The sequence below is a fragment of the Macrobrachium nipponense genome, chromosome 2 (genome assembly GCF_015104395.2).
Source record: "Macrobrachium nipponense isolate FS-2020 chromosome 2, ASM1510439v2, whole genome shotgun sequence".
Lineage (NCBI taxonomy): Eukaryota > Metazoa > Arthropoda > Malacostraca > Decapoda > Palaemonidae > Macrobrachium > Macrobrachium nipponense.
Genome location: NC_087201.1, coordinates 128,687,478 through 128,710,010, shown reverse-complemented (window position 1 = coordinate 128,710,010; position 22,533 = coordinate 128,687,478). Strand labels below are relative to the sequence as shown.

General features: G+C 34.6%; 1 protein-coding gene across 4 annotated transcripts in view; it reads left to right on the top strand.

Moving 5' to 3' along the window:
* Positions 1-644: 644 nt before the first annotated feature.
* Positions 645-22,533, top strand: part of LOC135220982 (protein PALS2-like) — a 212,831-nt gene continuing 190,942 nt past the window's right edge. For 3 of the 4 annotated variants that reach the window (XM_064258678.1, XM_064258680.1, XM_064258677.1), the window contains exons 1-2: positions 17,486-17,577; positions 20,549-20,847. In XM_064258678.1, the coding sequence (XP_064114748.1) occupies positions 17,501-17,577; positions 20,549-20,847 (376 nt within the window). In that variant the 5' untranslated portion in view covers positions 17,486-17,500. Of the gene's footprint in view, positions 817-17,485; positions 17,578-20,548; positions 20,848-22,533 lie in introns of those variants that run through there. The other variant, XM_064258679.1, reaches the window with a different exon arrangement.

The window sequence follows — 22,533 nt, the reverse complement described above, 5'->3', positions numbered from 1 at the left end:
ATATATAATATATAGAATATATAATATATATATATATCTATATATATATATATATATATATATATATATATATATATATCTATATATATATATCTATATAGTATATAATATATATATATATATATTATATATATATATATCATATATATATATATATATATATATACACCATACATACATACTTATACGATTTGATGTATATATTCGTGTATAAACAAGCAATGATTTTTTTTTTATTATTTCTGCATTCATCACTTATTTTTTTTTTCAGCCGACGCATATCTTGTATACGATTCCAGTTGGAAGTAATTAACACGGTAATTGCACATCTAAGATCCACGGGATACCTTTTATATTTTTTGTCGATAAAGCTGCTCTACGGAATCTGAAACCGAGTGAATTCCAAGGACAGCCAATATTATGTGATTTTATCTAGACCCTTTATAAAGGCCCGACTATGTTTACTAGGTTAAAGGCGAGAGAGGGAGATAGAGCAACACGGGACGGCTTGAAAGACGAACTGCCATTGGCGGATTGATCAGGTGGTGCGGAATAACCACCAATCTGAGGCTGCGTTACAGGTGCATGCGCGAGTCGTGTGTTTATCGTGGTTGGTGAAGGATCCCTCGAGCCGTTGTTTTCAGTTCTCACGATCTGTGGATGGGTTGGTGATCGATAGCTGACGAAAGACGATTTCGTTACTTGTTTCTAAATGTTTTGGAAGTGACGTGAAAGTACTAAATTGTGATTAGAATGTGTCAGTGGCGTTGTATAACATAGGATGTTCAACCCTCTAGCGGCTTCCCTGTCGTCCAGGTAAGGAGGAGAGCTGCCAGATGCTCCGGGTGTCTTTTGAGTAGGCAGGCAGGCAGACGGGCAGACCCCATTACCGCTTCCTCTGTCTCTTGCATGTCCATGGAAGGTTTTGACGTTTACAAAAGGACTTGGCTTCTTTGAATTAGAAGCCGATTTCAGACAGATTCAGCCATCCATATGTTTTAACTGTCAAGTCTCAGAGTAGGCGAGCCGACGTTGCCTCGAGGGAATGGTTTTTCAGGCATCGTTTCTTAATTACTCTAATTAAAATAATTAGCGCCAGCCTTCTCGGGGGTTATTATAATTGGCGTGGTAGATAGCGAGGTTTGATTGTTTATGGAGATTAGCTGTTATGGCAAGAAAAGCATAGGTTACGTTATAGTTTATACCTATGAATCAGCGCCATTCTGATTGATTAAAATCTAAAAAATACAGCAACAAAGTTAAGTCAAAATAATTACACAGTCTGGTCTTTTCTAAACCAAACTTGAATTTCTCTTCTATGTTGTCATTTTTACTTGTTTTTCATAGACTCGTGTCTATAATTCTGTTGAGTTCAGCTATGAAATTTGAGAACTTTTCAGTGATTCCCGAGGAATTTTTTTTCCAATTTGTTCCTCTACTGTATGAATACCCACCCATTTAGTTATTTTGTTCCATTTAAAACATTAAGATCTAGAGAACTTTTCCACCACGTGTGTCTTTGTATTAGATACATCGTCAGTGTCTGCATTCATGTATCCCAGTGACACATAACATACAAATTCAAACGCTCAGGCCGACGTAGGAACTACCAGGACGTCAGTGGGCCGAAAGTACCGAAACCACAGCTGCTTGGAACCAGCCTTTGTGTCCGTCCGCTTCATGCATATCGCCGTCGGTCATTGTCACATTATCTACACGCAACAAGTTTGCTTCAAATGTTCATTGAATGTCTGACGTTTGTTTGTTTGTTTATTTACTTATTTTTGTGCTCTCACCGTATATAGTATATTTCAGCCATTTGTCTCTGTTTTTTTAATTTGTTTTCATCGTGTTATTTCGTTTGCTTTTGTTGCTGTCTTTATTTCTGCCATATTAGCTCTCTAGTGCTTTCTATTTATCATTGTTTCGTTTTACAATGCAGGTTATTATATTAACTTTTTAACTATCCGTTTTGTGAAAGATCTGAAACTACCCAACGTCCTGTAGTTGTCATTTGAAATAATAGTCCTTGTTTGGACTTGGATTTTAAACGTCCTCGATTTTCTAATGATTTTTTTTCTCACACCAAAATTAGTATGAAGAGATTATTCTAAATAGAATTGTGATTAGAAACTTTAAATTCCATGGGAAAATTACACGAATTTACGCTTAGAGAGAGGTAATTTTAATCACTGTTAATATGGGATACTTGTGTTGAATTCTAATTCGAATTCAGAAGGCAATCGACGAGAATATGAATGTTAAGGTATTCATTTTTTATTATTATATAAAGATAGGCGCAACAGCTCACTGCATATTACGGAGAACGCGTGATGTCAGTGTGAATGACTTTCTTTAAAGCTCACAACATACCATGACAAGAATTCTACTTAAAATTTAGTAAAGGAAGACAACCTAAATATTCTCCACCATAAATGTATCATATTTCAGGAATAAAACAAGCATATAAATTTACATACATACATATATAAATGTATACTATATATATAAATTATACGCCTTTTCCTCTTTTGAAGGGGTGGCTCCTAACTTAGCCTTCCAGTTATCAGCACAGATTACCTTGGGGGTAATAATTTCTAGTTTTGCAGGGTTTCTGTGTTTCCTTTATTAAGTAATCATTGCTTTTAGTTCCTAAATAACGGGTGAATCAGTTTTCATTCCGTATTAATTGAATCGTTCCTACATACGGTGTGAATCAGTTTTAATTCCGTATTAATTGAGTCTGCATTTTAATATTGTCACTGGATGGAAAAGTAGGTTATAATCTAGCACACGATTTATGTTGGCCTGAAGGACAAGTTAGCGAACCTGTGTCTAAAAGTACGAATTTCCCTCCCCTGTATACAAAACCAAGTATTAAGAAAGTTTTTTTGTTTTTTTGTTAGTTGTTTTTTGTGTTATCATTTACCAGTTCATTCATGAAAAGTCTTTTTGTTCTTGTCTGTATCAGGTATCACTGGAGTTGTTACATCTTGACTCTTGTCAGTTGTTGTCTTGTGCGTTATTGTTTGATGTGCACATATTTTCCAATTTTCATCGAGTGAAGAAAGAAGGCATTAAACAACTGGAAGACAGCTGCTGTTACGAGATTAATTCTTTGTTGACTGTGAATGATGTTGGTTCCTGATGTCTCGGTTCAAGGACTCAACTATGTGTCACTAAGAGGCTGCCAGGCTAGGAGGTGGTATATTTGCTCCTGTGATAGGGGAAAAGTGTTTTTATAGCAACTCTTATCTAACCAGCTTGGTGCGTCTGAAGGCTTCTTAATATCCTGCTGAACATTCAGTTTTATTTACGATGTTCTCCACACGTTTCTTCGCTACGGTGGTGTAGGTACTGCTCAACGTTACCAAGAATGACATCTAGTTAAAGGCAGCCGGAAACTCTCTTAAGACACTCATTTGAATGAGTCACAAGAATCAAACGCTAAGGCAATTATTCTTTTTTAATGCCTTAATATCCTTCTTGAAGGTCATGTTGTGGACAACTACCGTTTCTTCCGGTTCATTTTGCTATCAGTTACAAGAATTAGATTTACGGTAACTGGATCTCAAGGTAAGCCAGCATAGCCAATAGAAAGCATACCTCAATTTGGTATTGCAAATACCTCTTGTGTAATCCGAGCCAAGGTATGATTTGACATTGACCAGCGATTTTTAAATTACCTCATGTCTGTCCTTTAAAATATTCATAACTGGATGTAGGTACACTGACTCCTATCAATTCATTTCAATTATGAATTACTGAGATTATTATCGAGACATAGACTTTGTCTTTGAACTTTGAATTTTCAAGCCCAAGCTAAAACATTTAGATATAATGGGATCACTTGCCTTAAGGCTAAAATTCTTCAACTCAAACCTGATCTCTACCACAAATTAATTATATCGAGAAGGACAACTGTTGAATATATCTGCCCTGTTTCATACAGGTCTGTAATTATGGATCAATCAAACTTAATTTCATTTCACCGGATGAGGATCTCTTTCCAGTATATATAATGAATGTCATTACTGCTGTTCAGTTAATGACAGTGTTCTTATCTTTATCAGTTTCTGCAAGGAAAGGTTTCTCTTAAGCTTATATTAGGATAGTTTCCTATGACCAATTTCTGTACATTCAACTTAGCTGCTTATAAAAGGGCTGTAAAAGTTCAGGCTTTTTTTAACATCCAGTCAGGATTTTGATCGAAAAATATTCTACAATGTTAACACATCATGCGACACGAAATTGATCACTTTTTAAAGGTAATAGGCAAAACATATTTCATTACATGTCCCCTCTTCCAATAATTTTTTTTTAATATAAACTTGTTCTTCCGTGCTGAGACCCATTATTTGCTGTTCAAAGCAAACGCTTATGTTCCCCGATGCTGTCTCCCAATAGTTTGAGCGATGGTTTGAATCATAACGCTCACCATTCGACTTTCAGCCTACTTCCTGGATGAGGGGGAGGTAGTTTAATTCTGTTTCCATGAGACCTCTCTCTCACTCTCTCTCTCTCTAGGATGTGTCTACGAGAATCGTTTGCAGATATAATTGATCTTTGTGTGGCTGAAGTAATGCCTTCGTTATAGGAAATAAATCATTTGATGATAAAGGAAAACCAATTACAGCGTCACCGAATAGATACTATAGTAGCACAATAAATTTGAATGCTAAAATATCAAAAGTTGAGGAGAAGGCAGGTTAGAATGATTAGTGAATGAGCATATAAGAAAGCAAAAGTGACGAAGAATCGCGCTTTCACTGTCTTTGTTGTGGATAGGCTTCAAGCACGTTACTAAAGTTTTGTTGTATTCTTGCTCGCACGTTATTGAAAATGTGTCCTGCACAAATCTGTAATTATGATATGAAAATTGTGTTGAAAAAGAAATTTAGCATTTCAAGTTACAAATATTATGGTAAGAAATGAAATTGAGAAATTTCACGACGTATTGGCCTTGAGATATATTTTAATACAAACGGTATAGGAATGGAAGTTTTCCTAAAGTATTCATACGCTAGTGAGTGATGCTTTAATGTGTCAGCATTAAAGTCGCAAAGTATCTATTTCGTTAAAGATGAAGCATACGTTATTGTCGTGAGCCTTTCAGATATTTTGCATTGTGAAATTATGACTTTCATTGCATTTATAATTTATTCCGCTTTAAGTAAAGTGACCTATCTATTCATCATATGCATATATAATATATATGTGCATAATTATAATGGTATACATACACACACACACACACACACACACACACACACACACACACATATATATATATATATATATATATATATATATATATATATAGAGAGAGAGAGAGAGAGAGAGAGAGAGAGAGAGAGAGAGAGAGAGAGAGGTTAGCAATAAAAAGTTTAAACTGAGTGCCAATGCTCTTTTGGTGAGCTGGTTCGTATGTAGCTTAGTCTTCACTTTCTTTTCCCTACAAGGCTACTTCCTCTACTAGAGCTCTTTGGCTTCTATCACGATTCTTTTCCAACTTGGCTGCAGCTTGGATAATTAATGATAACAATAAGATAAGCACACTCTTCTGCATGAGTCCTGGAGCTACTTTGGCATCTAGTTTTTTCAGGTTCCTTTTCAGGGATCTTGGGATCGTGCCTAGTGTTCCTATGATTATGGGTACAACTTCTACTGGCATTATCCCATATCCTTATTTCTATTTGCAGGTCTTGATACTTATCAATTTTTTCTCTTTCTTTCTCATCTACTCTTGTCTCCCATGGTATTGGGACATCAATGAGTGATACTTTCTTCTTGATTTTGTCAATCAACGTCACGACTGGTCTATTCATACGTATCACCTATCTGTTCTGATACCATTAGTCTCAGAGGATCTTTGCCTGATCGTTTTCCATCACTCTTCAGGTTGGTCCTCGTACCACTTATTTATGCAAGGTAATAAGTGGCACAAGCTCCGGTGGAGGGCTTTTGCTACTGAATCATGCCTCTTCTTTGTACTGGTTCTGCGCACATGCCGGACATTAGCTTGTTATGTGGTTTATGATCTCGTTTTTCATATTGCACTTCCTATAATGGGTGAGATGTTATTTCCATCTATCGTTCTTTGAACATATCTCGTTCTTAGGGCTTGTTCTTCAGGTCTCCCCTCTGTAGCCATTGCCATGTTTCATCGCTGGCCAGTTCTTTAGTCTGTCTCATATACTGCTCGTGCATTGGTTTGTTGTGCCATTCCTCCGTTCTGTTCGTCATTCTCTTGTCCCTGTATATTTCTGGGTCTTCGTCTGCTTTTATGTCGTTCTTCCCATGTACTCCTTAACCACTCGACTTCGCTGGTTTTCAGATATTGCCCCAAAGCTCTGCTCTCGATGGTGAGTAGTCCTCTCTCTCCTTCCTTTCGTATTATGTATGTATAGTCTGTCCGTATTTGCTATTGGCAATATTGTCTTATGTTTCCTAGTTTTCGGGTCTATGCTGCGGAGTTCAGCCTTCGTCAACTCCACTACTCCTGCGCTATATCTGATTACTGGTACTGCCCATTTGTTTATGGTTTTCATCATATTTCCGGCGTTGAGTTTTGACTTGAGTATCGCCTTAAGTATCTGCATATATTCTTTCCTGATCGTGTCCTTCACCTCTTTGTTTTATATTGTCTCTAAGGCACATTTTCCTATTCCAAACTCCATCCTAATGTCCCGAGATATAATCCTTACAGACTGGATTAGGGTATCTATTTTCTTGATGCTGTTACCATACAGCTTGATGTCGTCCATGAACATGATGAGAAAAGTTATGGACACATGAGGCAGGATGCAACGTGGAGCTCCACACAATAAAAACCACCCAGCCGGATTTGATGACTATGATAGACAATGAAATAATGATAATAATAAACTGAAGGTTAACCCCTTTTTGTGAGCCATCCTTTCTAAGGGGTCAAACCTGATTAATACAGATTATATGTATATATATATATATATATATATATATATATATATTATATATATATATATATATATATATATATATATACACATATATACACTTTTTGAAGGGAGTTTTTGGGATTTTAAAACATTAATATCGGGTGAATGTTTGTGTAGAATCAATTGTGAATCAATAATTGGTTTAACTACCTACTTGGCTATATCTTAGTAGTATTTATGTACTTAGATATGATATAAGATTCCACAGAATGCATTCATATAGGTCTTTTAGCCGTCGAAGTGCCTATAGGTGTCTGGATTTTAGAGAGAGAGAGAGAGAGAAAAAAAAGAGAGAGAGAGAGAGAGAGAGAGTTAACTGTGTTCACCCATGGTTAATAGACCTGACAATACATCATTCTGTTCTTTTTTTCCTGATCCACATTTTCGCCAACATGTCATCGTTTACTATTTAACGTTATTGAGAAGTAACCGTGGGTTGGCAAAAAGAAAATGATGAATCGTTCTGACATATCTTAGAAATCTAACTTGCAAACACACCAGAGCAATAATCATCGTTCTTTTTTCTTGTATTTATCATTTGTAAAATTGACGTTCATCATTGCGAATGTAATGCGTTTCTCATGTTATATCAAGTTTTTCATTTCTGAATTGCATTGGACAATATAACGGCAGATTAATAATACCTTATTCCAACCCCCCTGTTTTGAAATAGATAATAAAACAATGATTGTCTTGGTATTTTAAAAGGTGCAACGTAAGTTTATTCTAAAACATTTGACGCAAAATTAGAGACCGAATGATGATTTGCTGCGTAACTATAAAGGGTGGTGAAAGGGAGCGACAGTTATACAAACTCATCTTGACTGTTAGACTCAAAATACCACTTAAGCACACATCAAAAGAAAAATCCATGTCGATCTCCGCACTATGTAAGTTTACGGCCCAGGTGTTTTGACGAAATTTACATTGATTGCAAAATTCCTATGTTGCAACCATATTCGTGATCAACTGCTGGGAAACAATGTTTACACGTAATCCTTATAATTTATCATATTAATCAACCGGCAAGCCCTCGAATTAGCTTAGAGATAAACCATTTACGAAATCAATGGCAAATATATCAGTGCGAAATAATTAGTGAGGAACTAATTATATGATCATATTACTTTGTTTCAATGAGGACCAGCCTCATTTCCTCCGTAAGGGAAGGAACAACTAGCGATTCATATTCTGGCAAGGATGCGTCACACAGGAAGTAGTTCCATGTCTGAAACAATTATCAGGAACAGGTGAGTCTTTGATATATATCATCCTTCGTTTACAGATATACTTATTCCTGTAGGTAATGGAATATATTAATAGAAATCCTCAAGTATTTTCGCTCTCGCTGTATATCTAAATACACATATATATTTCTATATATATCTATATTAAACACATACACACATACCGGGTGTTTCGAAATTAGAGGGGCCCCCCCTCCACAGAACAAATGGAAAGTTATGAAGTTTTCTGATATAGCTTGTCTCCAAGTACATTATCTTAAGTTTCTATTAAGCTATTTTTCATTTTACATTTCTTGTATTTTCAGACTGAATGACAGAGTTAGATACAGCCATGGGTAATGACTCGGAGGAAATCAGATGGATTGACCGAATCCGGCCTATAACCTTCAGAGAGGCCAGGGATGCTGGCGCATCCTTCATTTCACGTTCCTGGATGGCTAAATACATTAAAAGCGATGAATCCTTTGTTAAAATAAACTGGAACAAAAATCCATATGACTGTTATCGCGAAAAGAGTGAGAATCTTGGAAGGCCTGAAGTCCTTTCTCAGGAGTCAAAAGACATCATAGCTGAGGCAGTGGGTAGACCAAGAAAGTCTTTACGTAAATTGGCGCTTGAACTAGAAACAAAAGGGTAAAGAAGAGAAGTTATAGTGCTGTATATTTTGAGTTGAAAAAATCTGGTATCAAGCCATTTCATGTTATCGGCAAGCCCAACATCACTCAGCAACAGAGAGAAGACCATGCATGGTTTTGTGGTTCATTTCTTAAAGATTGGGATGAAGCTGACTTTCTCCATGTTGCTGTATCAGATGAATTCTTCATATACACAGTCAGGAAGCGAAATCATAAAAATTACATAATTTTGGCCGCAAAGTTGGATGATAATGGCGATGACGTGTGCTATCGCCAAGTTGTAAAATTTCGTGGATGCTTGGGAATTTTTCTGTTTCACAGCCAAACGGTTAATGTGGATCATCAAAAAAAAAAAGGACAATCATGGAATGGCGAATACTTCAGAGAAACTGTGCTTACTGGTGGAGTATTTCCTTTCCTCAAAGATCCAGAAAATGTGTTATCTTTTGAAGAAGTCACATTTTCGCATGATAAGGCACCATGTTTCAAGGCTCTTCAGACACAGGAGCTGCTTCGAGATATTGGTATCGATTTCTGCTCATCATGTGAATTTCCAGGTAGCTCCCCTGACCTTAATGCATGTGAAAACATTGGTAGTATCTTAAAGGATCGTGTTGAAGCGTGCACAGTGAACTATGATGGTATACCAAGCCTCGATGACAAGCGAAGAGAGGTGACCGAAGTGCTCAGGGATATGGAGTTTGAGTCTCAGCTTTTTTGTGATTTGCTGGAATCATACCCCTCAAAAATGCAGGCTGTGGTACAGGCAGATGGAGGCCACACAAAATATTAAATACTCAGAGAGAAACTTAAATAAATACCTGTTCTGAATTACTTTTTCTTGTGTCCATATCAATTTTAGTTTATGCTGTAGAGGGGGTGGGCCTCTAATTTCGAAACACCCTGTATGTGTGTATATATATATATATATATTATATATATATATATATATATATATATATATATATATATATATATATATATATATATATATATATATAATTATAATCACTTTAGCACGTGATTCATTTATCACACACATCCACAGGTGAAAAATAAGAGACAGGGTGTAGGTCCTGACTGGTTTCGGCTTTATTTTCAAGCCAAGTCAATGGCTTGAAAATAAAGCCGAAACCGGTTAGGACCTACACCCTGTCTCTTATTTTTCACCTGTGGATATGTGTGATATATATATATATATATATATATATATATATATATATATATATATGTATATATATATTATATATAATATATATGTTTAAATATGTATATATATGTATATATATGTATATATATGTATATATATATATATATATATATATATATATATATATATATAATATATATATATATATATATATATATATATATATATATATATATATATATATATATATTATACACTGTTGGGTCTTTCTCAGTATTTAGCATCGAATATAAACGTCGGTGACGTGACGTTTCGCCTGCTGAGTTTACTCCACTTGTATTTTTTTTCCAGACGAAGAAAGACAACCACCGAATCCTTAGATAAGCAACAATAATCACGAAGATGGAGTCATAATTTCCCTCGTGCTCTTCAGAGTGAGAAATTGCCGTTGGGCTCTGCAGTCACTAACATTCCTGCTACAGGAAGTTGTGGGATAGTGCTCTCTTGCCTAGTTGTCTGATTCACGTAGACCCTTCGACACGTTTAAGATCTTTTTCTTTTTTTCTCTGAGTGTAGAGGACAATGGGAAGGATAACGGAGGAGGGGGAAGGTGTATTTCAATTAAGGGTCTACTTTGAAAAAAGTGTTTTGGTTCTTTATCGTTTTGAGATTTGCGTGATATTAACTGGTTCCAGTAGGCATTTCGTTTGTACAAATGCCTTCATACAATGTTAGTGCACGACGTATCGTAACTAGAAACGCTTTTACACATTTCATTTTGATTATTCATTCACAGAAGAAATATTTCTCAGCAATTAAGACGTTCGAAGGATGTGATTTATAATTCGGAATACTAGCTTATGGCAGTCTTGCACAGTTAGGACTGGCCTGTCAGGATGTCTGAACTAGCGCCGAGACGCGATGATTGAAATCCAAGATATCTCTTACAAGTAATTTACACCTCTAAATTTTTTTCAATAAAATTTAGAGGCTGGGATGATGTTGCTCGTTCTTAAGAAAAGTATTGCACAGATGTCCCAAAGTACCGTTTGAATCCCTCTGCCTATTTTAAATCGTTTGTTTGTGAGACAGATTTGGAATATTAAAAGTTATATTATACTGAGTATCTTGGACTTGGGACTCTAACACCGCGAACTACCTTTCAATATCTCTCCAAAATAAATGGTCCTAAAAGTTTCTGTAAGTTCTAAAGGTCGTAAGTTATTGTAAAACTAAAGTGCTGCAATTCTAGGAAAACTGCTTACTTTCAATTAAAAATAAAGATATGCCACATATCTTTTCCATTAAAGTATTGAGTTTTCAATCATGTACTACATGAAATAGAATTGCACAAAAAAATGTAATTATGGACTATTGTACCCAACCCAAAAGCACTTAAGGTGAGGTAAACATGAACATATTTACATATAAGATGTATGGAATTCAGTGTTTAAGATTCAATTACTATAAATATTCGGTGTGAAGAGGCTAAGAAACTTATGAAGGGTTAAGTTACGGTTGATAAAGTAATGTGTAGTGGAAAAATAACTTGGAAAAATGCATATGTGGACACTTTTTTTGTAATAATGTAAGAGCAGGTGTACAAAGAACCTTTAATGTTTGCTCGAAGTATTTGAACACATCGATTTATGAAATCATGGTGCCACTGGTGCGAGGAAATAAAAAATACAGTTTCTGACAGTTCAAGCCGATATTTTTCTAAATCAGTTTTAAATCTGAAAAGTCTCTCATGCTTTATTGCAGCAGCAGCCTCTGCTCGTTGTCCCTGAAACTAGGCATGCCTAAGAGGGCTTTTACTTTTAAAGTGGCCCCAGTCTTATTTTTTTCGTATTTGAACTTGAAATTGACTCCGCTGCATAGCAAATAATGAACGTTGGCATGCACTATTTTCATGTTAATGTAGAGCAATCCGCTATTACTCTTGTTGTACCGTTCAAGGTGGATCTCCAGATATTGGGGGGATAACTCAGAACCTTAGCACGACGTTTGTGGATTTACACATATCACAGTCAGTGAACTGACAGAGCGTTTGCTCACTGCGGTTTCTGTGTAGCGCCTTGTCAACTTGAGTATACGGAAATTTCCAATCTTGTGATGAGACTTCGAGACTAGGCTCATTGATATTTCGTTTGGATACGAAACGATGATATCTGTAGAACAGAGGTTTTCAGTTTTCAGTTTCTTGATTACAGAGTTTTGGTTATCATTACAGTTCCTTTTGGGACAAACAAGAGCTTTTAGTTTTAGCGCTATAAAGAAACCGACGAAGTTAGGAACTTGAATGGTGAGAGGAAATTTTTCTCCAGGGTTAAAAAGGTTCGTATTTGTTTGGATACAGCTCTGCTGTTACTATGGCAACAAACTTGGGTCAAACATTTTTCCGAATATAAACTTAAGTATTGCATCTAGGTGAGACTAAATAATGGTGAAAATTCTGTCTATGCCTCGAAATAACGCCAGCCTCTAGTTTTGAAAAGATATGAACCTCGTAATGTCAAAATCTAATAACGCCTAAATACACGCCAATTTTATACCAAAAGCGACGGTAATTGTGCTCCTATTCTGCTCCTATTCCACGCCGAAAATTCCTAGTAAATTCAACGTCACTTCCTTTGCCGACATTACCTCTTGCTATTGTTTTCGTATTTTGACTTGGGGCCTTGACATCCTATCATCATGGATAGAGAAGAAGCAAAATGAACACTTCATTATCTTTTGGTAGGGTGGGGGCAGGAAACTAACAGGTCATAAACACGAATGATTTTTTGGATTTAGCCATAAATTTATAATGAAAGACTATCCTCAAGGGTTAGGAGGTATTTTAATGATATCTTTTCACAAATGAATGCATTTCCACTGAGTCTTCAGTATAATAACTAGAAAATTCGTTTCTAGAAACACTGTAGAGAGATTCAACATCCCCGCGGCACAAAGCCTTTGGTATTCTAATTGCCTCTTAGCATTTTTGATGCTGCCATAGTTCTGGAAATTAGGGGTAGGTTATTGCTCTTTCATAAAAGATGACTGGAAGTGGATACACCTTCGAGTCTCAGATTTTCAGGGTGTCATGAACTACTGTGGGCTTGACTGTTTTATTCGATACCGTGATCGTAAATCAAAAATAAAATACTATCACTTTAGCTTAGTAACTCTTTCACTTTATTACCATATTTCTTTCAGAATTGTCCTGTCCTGATAACGGAGAAAATGCCACTATTGCTGTATCACTACACGAAAGTACTTCATAAAAAGTTGAGAGCCCTAGTAGTCAGGACTTGAAATTCTTAAAATATGTGACTTCCTGAGTAAAAAGACTCGACTTGAAAACCTTCATTTCCCGTAACCGCAGATTTTTGGCAGAACCCAAAGTGTTTTGACTTTGAAACAATGTCACAGCTGTTATGTTGGCATGTCTTAATCATCACAACTTTCCTTTCAGTTTTGTCTTGGTAGCCAGAATATTCAGAACCTTTATGCACGTAAGTGAGATCTACAAAGGGTGTGATTTAAGAGGTAAAATTTCCTTGTAAGCTACTGTTTGCTCCCATCTAGGGGTTAATGGACCAGAGTATATATACTGTAATAGATTCTTATGTCTTTTCTTTATTATATGTGCCTTTCTTTATTTAATTTGAAACTTCTTGACATTAATGTTACAGTGACGTGTTACATTTTGGACCGCCCTTCGTAGTTATGTCGATAAATTCGAAAATTTGTTCCACATTCTCTCAGAATTCTTATCATGACTAAAGCTCACTATACATGCAGCAATGGCGGATTTCATTTTCCTCTCGAAATAAATAAAGAATTCTCTTCAAATCTACTTTAGGAGAACTGGGACCAGGGAAAAGAGATTTGAACTTGAAATATTTACAACTTATTTTTTTTTTTGCCCTTGCAATGAAACGTGAGCAATCTCATCCTGTAACGCTATACATTTTTCCCCGAAAATTGATGAATATTAGTCTTTTTACTGTGATTTTATATATATCTAACTTTTTTTTTTATAAAGATTTACGAGTATATATGAAGACATTGAATATTTCCAGTAATAGGTCATACTCAGCAGCTTTACGGTACTTCCATAATAATAATAATAACAATAATAATGATGATGATGATAATAATAATAACGTAATGCGTATCCACGTTTTTCTTGGAGTGTTTACAGTTTACATCACAACTGTGATGCGCTCATCTTTAGCTGAATGTGGCTCAGCGACAGTTTTCTATGATCGGTCTCTGTAAATTAGCTTTTTATGCTAGGATACAAAGTACCAGGTCATTTTTAAATCTGAATAGTTGTACCTCAACGCAGTATGTCCGAAAAGCAAAGTAAAATTAAAAGTTCGAAATAATGAGATAATCAACAAGAAAGTTGTAAGTACTTTGCCTTAGATCTATTCACTACAAGTAAGTTATTAGCATATACGCATATTATTTTCACCATTCAGAATTACTAAATATATTTATCATTTTCTATTATAAACTTGCTTAGGAATGATTTTTATTTATTGGTCGGTGTAAAGTTAGTATTAATTACAGGCCAAAAGGACGAGTTGAGTTAAAAACGAAAATGTCTATGAAAAATTCACCAGAATTAAAATAATCATACACACACACACACACACACACACACACACATATATATATATATATATATATATATATATATATATAGTATATATATATATATATATATATATATATATATATATATATATTATATATGTGTGTCTGTATGTATTGTATGAATATTAAACATTTGTAACTTAATGTTTTATATATATATAGATATATTATATATATATATATATATATATATATATATATATATATATATATATATATATACACTGTTTATTGTTGTCTATGCAAGCCACCGTGCAGTGGAGCATAGTCCGATCAGTATTAATAGTATGGGGTATACTACGTATACAGTAAATTAAAAGATGGCTTCATTTATTAACTTGGTATTAATTAGTGTAATATATTATGTCTGGAATTGCTTTCATTTATATTGAAGTGCTCAGACAAAGGATCACGTTTATCTTATTTTCCAAGCTATAATTATTATCATTTAAGAAGTATTGAACTTAAACAAACAACTACTGTTACTCAGGTTTTGCCTTCAGTTTCAAAGGACGTGTATACTGGAAATAATAATAATAATAATAATAATAATAATAATAATGATTACAATAATAACAATAATTTGCTACTTATATTAGTTTGCACAATAAATAATCATATGTTCTAATTTAAGCTTTATCGCTCGTGAGCGTATGTTACTAATCCAACCGAGATGTATGAATATGTATGTGTCCGTGTATGAGAGAGAGAGAGAGAGAGAGAGAGAGAGAGAGAGAATTATATCTATCAACCTGTTCTCTTACCCGTCTCTGGTAACAATCCTAGTGTAAGGTGAGTTCCCTTGCGGTTGATGTCGGAATCCGGTGTTCAAATATTGCCTTAAGATGTGGGAGCAAACGGCCCATTTTCGCTCAAAGGGAAGAGGAGATCGCTTTACGCTGGATGAAATGGATGATTCGGGTGAGCTTGAAAGCCAGAAGAGAACTCTGTAGATTTTTCGGTACTGAGGTTTTATGGGACGCCTTTTCGTGATATGAAAGATAGACTTGGTAAATACTCCAGGTTTGCCTTGAGCATCCAAAAACATCGAAAATGCCTCAAATGGAGGAACTTAGGAACGATGTTTATTCGCGAATGTGAGCTTTAATATTTGCTTCCGACTTTCAGAATGGTTAAGGCAGGATTAGCCATCACCTTTTGGAGTAATGAGATGTGATGATGGTTGCCTGTTAGGTTGATGCTGCTGCTGCTGTAGTTGTTAAGACGTCCTGGTTCGGGAAGGAGGTGGCAGCCGCTGGGGCAGTTATCCGCGGTTGGCCCAATGAACGATTGGGATCAGGGTTACAGAATTCGGATACGGATTGCAAATGGTGGAAATGGAAGCAGGAGCAACAGTTCTCAGTAATAGTGCTCGTGGAGATAATCGTGAATTGATTCCTTTTAAATATTGACATCATCCGGAAACTTCAAGCGGAATTGTTGGTCCCGTTGCTTGTAAATTCTTGTAGTGGTTATAGTGCGTGCACTAAATTCATTTAACAGGAAGACTTAATTCTCTGCGAAGTGATTATAGTAATATCAATATCGAGTGAACAGTTTTCCGCCTCGAGAATTTTTGCCATTAACGTTTCTGGAGACGAGAAGTGCAATGATTAGTTTTTATCGTCAGAATCTATTTCATGTTTTGTTTGTTTCTTTATGGTTTGTGATTCGCAATAAGGACTTCATTCTTGTACAGGACAATTTTTTTTCTTTTTAATCTCGATGGCCAATAAGGTGAATGCACGCTGGCCAGCTTGGTGTCAACAACTGATAAAAACCGATGCAGAAACCGTCGGCTTTTCACCAGCGAGTTCCCATTGTGCCTCCTGGAACTTTTCCTTATCGCTCTCGCTGGTTACTTGGAAAAATTTCATATAAAGATATGCTAAAAAAGATTTAGTGTATGTTAGTTAATGAAGTCAGTAAAATTGCAATCTCTCTATAACGAAAATGTTGAAGAGTCGGTAAAGTGCTAGTGACCGTAAGAAATACGAATAAACTATGTAGAATAATGACTACATCTTACAGGCTCTTATAATTCACGCTGAAACGTTCAATTTACAGATATTGCACTGCATTAAAATACTATTATTCTTCTTTGGATCCAATACTTCATAATATACTTTAATTTCTTTGCATTTAACTTTGTTTCCGTCCCGGAAGTAATAAAAATATCATGGTGCACTTCATATGAAGTATCTGCTGACATTTTTCCTTCAAATTTGATGCATGCTGTACCAAGCCATGTGGTAAAAATGATTATTTTGCAGCTTTAAAAGCTCACGATAAAATATCTCACAAAATGTCCTAATTCTTTTCATAAGACAAATGTCAGATGGAATTACTGATGGAATTACTGTTTTGTTTTTTATTTTTTTAGGTCTAATCGTATATTTTCATTTGAAAAGGGAAGAACTAATATCAGTTGAAATGGAAATCGTGTATTTAGTTTGTTTTCCTTACATTCGTGTCGAATATAAGTAATTGTACGACTTTATTTTTGAAAATATGAGTATATTTTCTTAACAGAAAAGTATTGAAGTAACCTACGTGAATAATTACGTAATATTCCATACGTTCAAGTGCGTAAAAGTCTAAATCGTGTTGACTATTTACCAAATCGATTTCACAGACTTAGTTGTATAAGGAGAGAACGTTACCTTACAGGTTCCTCAAAAGCTGCATCTTACCTTGGTTGATCAAAGATCTGAAGTGAACGTATTGGTCTGGAATATAAATGATCGAGAGCGAACTTAGTACCATTCATGCCAGGACGATGTTCAGCGAAATGAAAAGCTCAGATCAGAACAGATTCTTGCGATAAGGTTCACAATGGAGATCATCGCCTCAGGACTTCCGTACTTGCGAGCGTGGAGTAACAGCATTCAATTTAAGATGGTTTGGGAAGGGTAAGAAATTAGCGTGATTGTTCAGCGCAGTTAATGTTTACTTTGTTAGTGGATGAAGAGTACATCATGACAGAGAGAGAGAGAGAGAGAGAGAGAGAGAAAGGTGGTGGGGGAGTGAGTTGTAGGCGCTGGGGATTGGGGCGTGACCCACTATCATAGCCGAGTACATACGTACATGCGTGTCGATGGACACATCTGTCTTTTACCAAATTTCTGATGTCCTGCCCTGTCGCTCAGCATCTCCTTAGTGTTTATCTTCTTTTCTTTTCAAGGTCTTCCATCTATCATTCAACTCATCACTTCTCCATAAAAGGGACACTAGTCCAACATAACATTCCGGTGCTTAAAATAGCTCATATACATATCTACATTTCCGGCATTTTCTACTTTTCGTAGTTAATTTTCGTAAAATTCTTATTTGAAGTCTTGTAGGAATAGTAAAGAAAGAGCAGATGTATGTTAACTGAAGCAAACATTACTTAACGTGCGAAATACAGTATTGTAAAAGGCAGTAGACTGAACCATATCCCTCGAAGTCACTGAAGGCTACGGTTGTCGTAGGTAATGTTATCGTTTTTATGTAAATAAAAAAACACATATCAGGACTGACAATTATGAATTCTTAATTGCTGGCAGTTATGATAATCTGAGACTTGGAGTTATTGTCAGTTACTGTTTCTCGATGAAGGAATGGAGACCTTAACAAAAGTAGTCAATGGCAGCTGTGAGAAGTGCCTTGAAGTTTATAAGAGAAAACAAGACAAGAAATCACCTTTATGAAGGATTTCGAAATTTGGATAAAGGAAAAGTCTGAAGAAATTTAATTGGATGTTAGTGTAAAGAAATCTAATTGGATGTTAGTGTAATAAAGATTAAAATTCACTGCCTTACTTTTGTAAGAGTAGACGGTGGCGTTCTTATTCAGTTCTGAAAAAGGAAGAAAATATCAAATCAGTCTAATGCATTTTCAGAAATGTATATTTATCGTTATACTTATATTAGTACTTCATTTTAATTAATATATGTATTTAGAATCAGGATTAGAATGCTAATAATTAACTGACTGAAATTTTTATATGTAGTAAACAGGGACACTATTCACTTGCTTTTAAAACTGAAATGAATCTGACCTTTGTGTCCAATCTTTTGCCTATCAGGTTACCAAGATAGTATCAGTAAAGGCAACTAATAATATAGCAGTATTTGTGAGCTTTGTCTTTTTTGGTGAGCTTCCTTTGAATGCCATTAGAATATTATTCTTGGTATCTGTTCAGTGTACCCGTATATTAAGAACTTCCTGCTTGACAGCAATGCTAAAATGTCATCTTCCGCAGCTTTTTTTTTATTTGTTTTGAATTCAAAGATGTTATGACTTATCTTTGCACAGCTGATAACAAATATGTTTTTAATTTGTTAATGTCTGATGTAGGAATCAACATACTGTATTTTGAATTTTTTTGATATTTCTGTTTGATCAATCTGTGTAAATTTAGTTGTTACATGAGGATACGCATATTTGGGTATAAAAATGATTAGTTATACTTTATATTAGTATTCTCAGAAAGAAAAATAACAAAAAACCAAAGTGACAAGTTGAAGTGGTCTGTGAAGAATGGCTGAGATGCTTTGCCATAAAAATATAGGAAAATACAGTCTTATAGAAATTGTTGGCATCATGCGAATGACGTAAAACGGATAGCTTCCTATGCTAGTCCATGCGGATTAAAGAGTACTACCGCGATTTCTTATCATAATTCCGGTAATTATTTTCATTCATAACATGGGGCCAAGGCAAAAGATCCCTTCTCCGTGTGTCTGAATTCTTATAGCTTTATTTTCTAAAATTAAGGAACCAGTGGACTTAAACTAGAAATGCACGTGTGATTATCATGATGAATGGAATATCATTACAAAAGTAATGACCGTAAGATATCGTCAAAGCGTTGGGTCGTTGTTGTCGTAGAATTATTTGGTTATGCTGTCTGTGAATTAGAGTTTGCAGTGTACGAATCAATGATATTTTCATTCTTGTCTTCCATTATATATTTCTGTGTTTAGCAGACTTTTAGAGCGTTTACAATGTGTTGATAATAAGCAGAGGACTTTATCTTGTAAATAAATTTTATACGCTCAAGCATCACATAATGTATGTATGTATGTATGTACATACTGAATATGTAAAAATCGGTCAAGATAATTGGTAATCAAGTATGCGTTGGTTATTTCTATTCGTTTCCATCCATATTAAATTCAATTTATTCTTATAAGTTTGTGTTCAGACAAGTTTTGACGTAATAACTGTGTTTTCGACGCTTGAGGACGGAGAACCATTTGAATTCATCGCCGATAATTTCGCACACATGAAACACCAGGCAACCCAATCAGTATTCCTTCTTTCGCTATCTTCAATTTGGTTTACCAGTCGAACCGTATTTATGACTGCGATTTTCTTTTTCTTTGCGTTTCAGTCTGCTTCTCGTGATGGTATCTACGTTATTTGTCAAGTCATTCGTCTCTTATTTCTTTCTGCATATCTGCTAATCTCATGTGTCTATCTGTTTGTCTATTTTTTTAATATACCTATTTATTATTTATCTCATTGGATTATTCATTCTGTTTCTTTGTTTAATGTCATCTTTTATCATACCTTTGATGTCCCTATCATAACTGTGAAATGATCATGTTTGTACGACAGAGAATTCTGTTTGATCATGAATCTTTTCATCTCCTTTTTTTTTTTTTTTTTTTTTTTTTATGATAATCATCACTTCCTTTTATTAGTGCAGTTCCTTACTTTCCTTTTTGTTTTGCGTGTGATCAACAGAGACGTCGTCGAAATCACATACCGTTTCATCACAAAGGATGAGAGCTCCTCAATCACATTTCGTCTCAGTGTATGCCTTGTGTGTACTTATCGAAGGTGATGACAAACTTACCGACCTCTTTCTTCTCCCTTGCTTCTTCATTACAGGAAAGATGGTTGCAAGACAATGACAGGCGCCGCCATGAACTCGGTAGTGGCTGGTCTCCAACCTACTGACCGCGGCCGCAACACCAGAGGGAGCATCATCAACAACAATAACAATAATAATAACAAGAAACATCTGGTTTCGAAATCGAATGGACTCTTGGCTTCGGCCAACAGAGAGGGAATTAAGCGCAGCTCCAAATCGGGTACGAGGTGTGGTAGAAAGCCCGTGACTAGACAGGACGCCGTTCAAGACAGTAATTATCCCGTGCAAGATGAGTGGGCGGAGAAGACTGCTCTGGGTAAGTAAACCATAATCCCTTGATTAATCAGTGTTGGTTCTTCATCTTCACGTGGATTCTTTAAGCGGGAGAATATTCGACGCAACCAGCACTTTTGTGTTCCTTAGTTGTGATGCTGCATGCATCGTACTCGGTTTGGCAAGTAAATAGGGTATGTCCTGGTTTGTTATTAGTCCTTGGTATTTGCTTTGTCGGATTCTTTCTTGTGCTGGGGGTGTGGCCCATAGAACCTCGGTGTATTTTTGTTTGTATTTTGTTTGTTAGTTGTAAGTTTTGTGAGAAACAAACCCAAGCACTCCTCCAGTTCCGTAACGATCTGTTCATGCGATATTTTGTATATCTTTTCTTCTTTTTTGTCTATGAGGTTTTGAAGCATTTACTTGCTTCATCTCCAGATTAATTTATTACAGTAATTCCATATTATGTATTTTAGCGTTTTTGCGATAAAATAATTCCATACTTTAAAAGATCTCGGTTTTCGCTGAAAAGTCATTAGATAAGGCGTAGCAGTTTATGAAAGTATCAAGAAGCTTTTCTACTTAATCAGCCATTAGTGAATCTGTATGCTAGTTTGTGCATCCAATACCTATAATTTGAAGATAATGATAAACCTGCTCAAGCTAGCAGGGAGTAATCAGGGAGCAAAATTTAGAAGACATTTTAAGCAAAATAACGTTTTGTAAAAAGGAAAGTAAATATTTCGAAGCCTCGTGATCATTAGTATTAAGGAAATTTCATGCGGAGGTAAAAGTGACTTATGATTATTTCCATGGCCGAGTACAGTCTTGTCCTTCGTATCTCGATTGCTACAATTATAAATATATATATATATACTAGTATATATGTATATATATATATATATATAAATATATATATAGATATATATATATAATATATATATATATATATATATATAGATAGTATATATATATAGGATATATTATATATATATATAGATCATATATAGATATATATATATAGATATTATATAGACATCTATATATATATTATATGATATATATATATATATAAATATATATATTATATATATAATATTAATTATAATATTATAATATTAATTTAATATATATATATAATTATAATATATTTAAAGTATATATATATAATATATATATATATTATATATATAATATATAATATATATAATATAATATATATATAATATGTATATTATATATATAATAATTATATTTATATGTATATATAATAATATTATATTATATATATATATATATATTTATATTTATTATAATATATTATTTATTTATTTTAATATTAATATTTTATATATATACATATATATATATTTATATATATAAATATATATATATATATATATATATATATATATATATATATGAACTTGCACTTCGTGAGAAAATAAACTATCTGTATTTTTAAATCTATGAACATGACCAAAAAAAAACGGTTAAGTAATTTCTATATATGTTGGATAAAAAATAAAGAAAAACAAACTAGAAAGAAAAATTATTCCAAGAAGATTTCACAAAATGGTGCCGTAACATTTTAGAATTTTAGAAATACCCTTCCTAAATTTTACGAATAAACGTAGGTATTTACAAGCACACACACACACACACACCCACCCACACACACACACACCATATATACGTATGTATGTATGTATGTATATGTATATATATA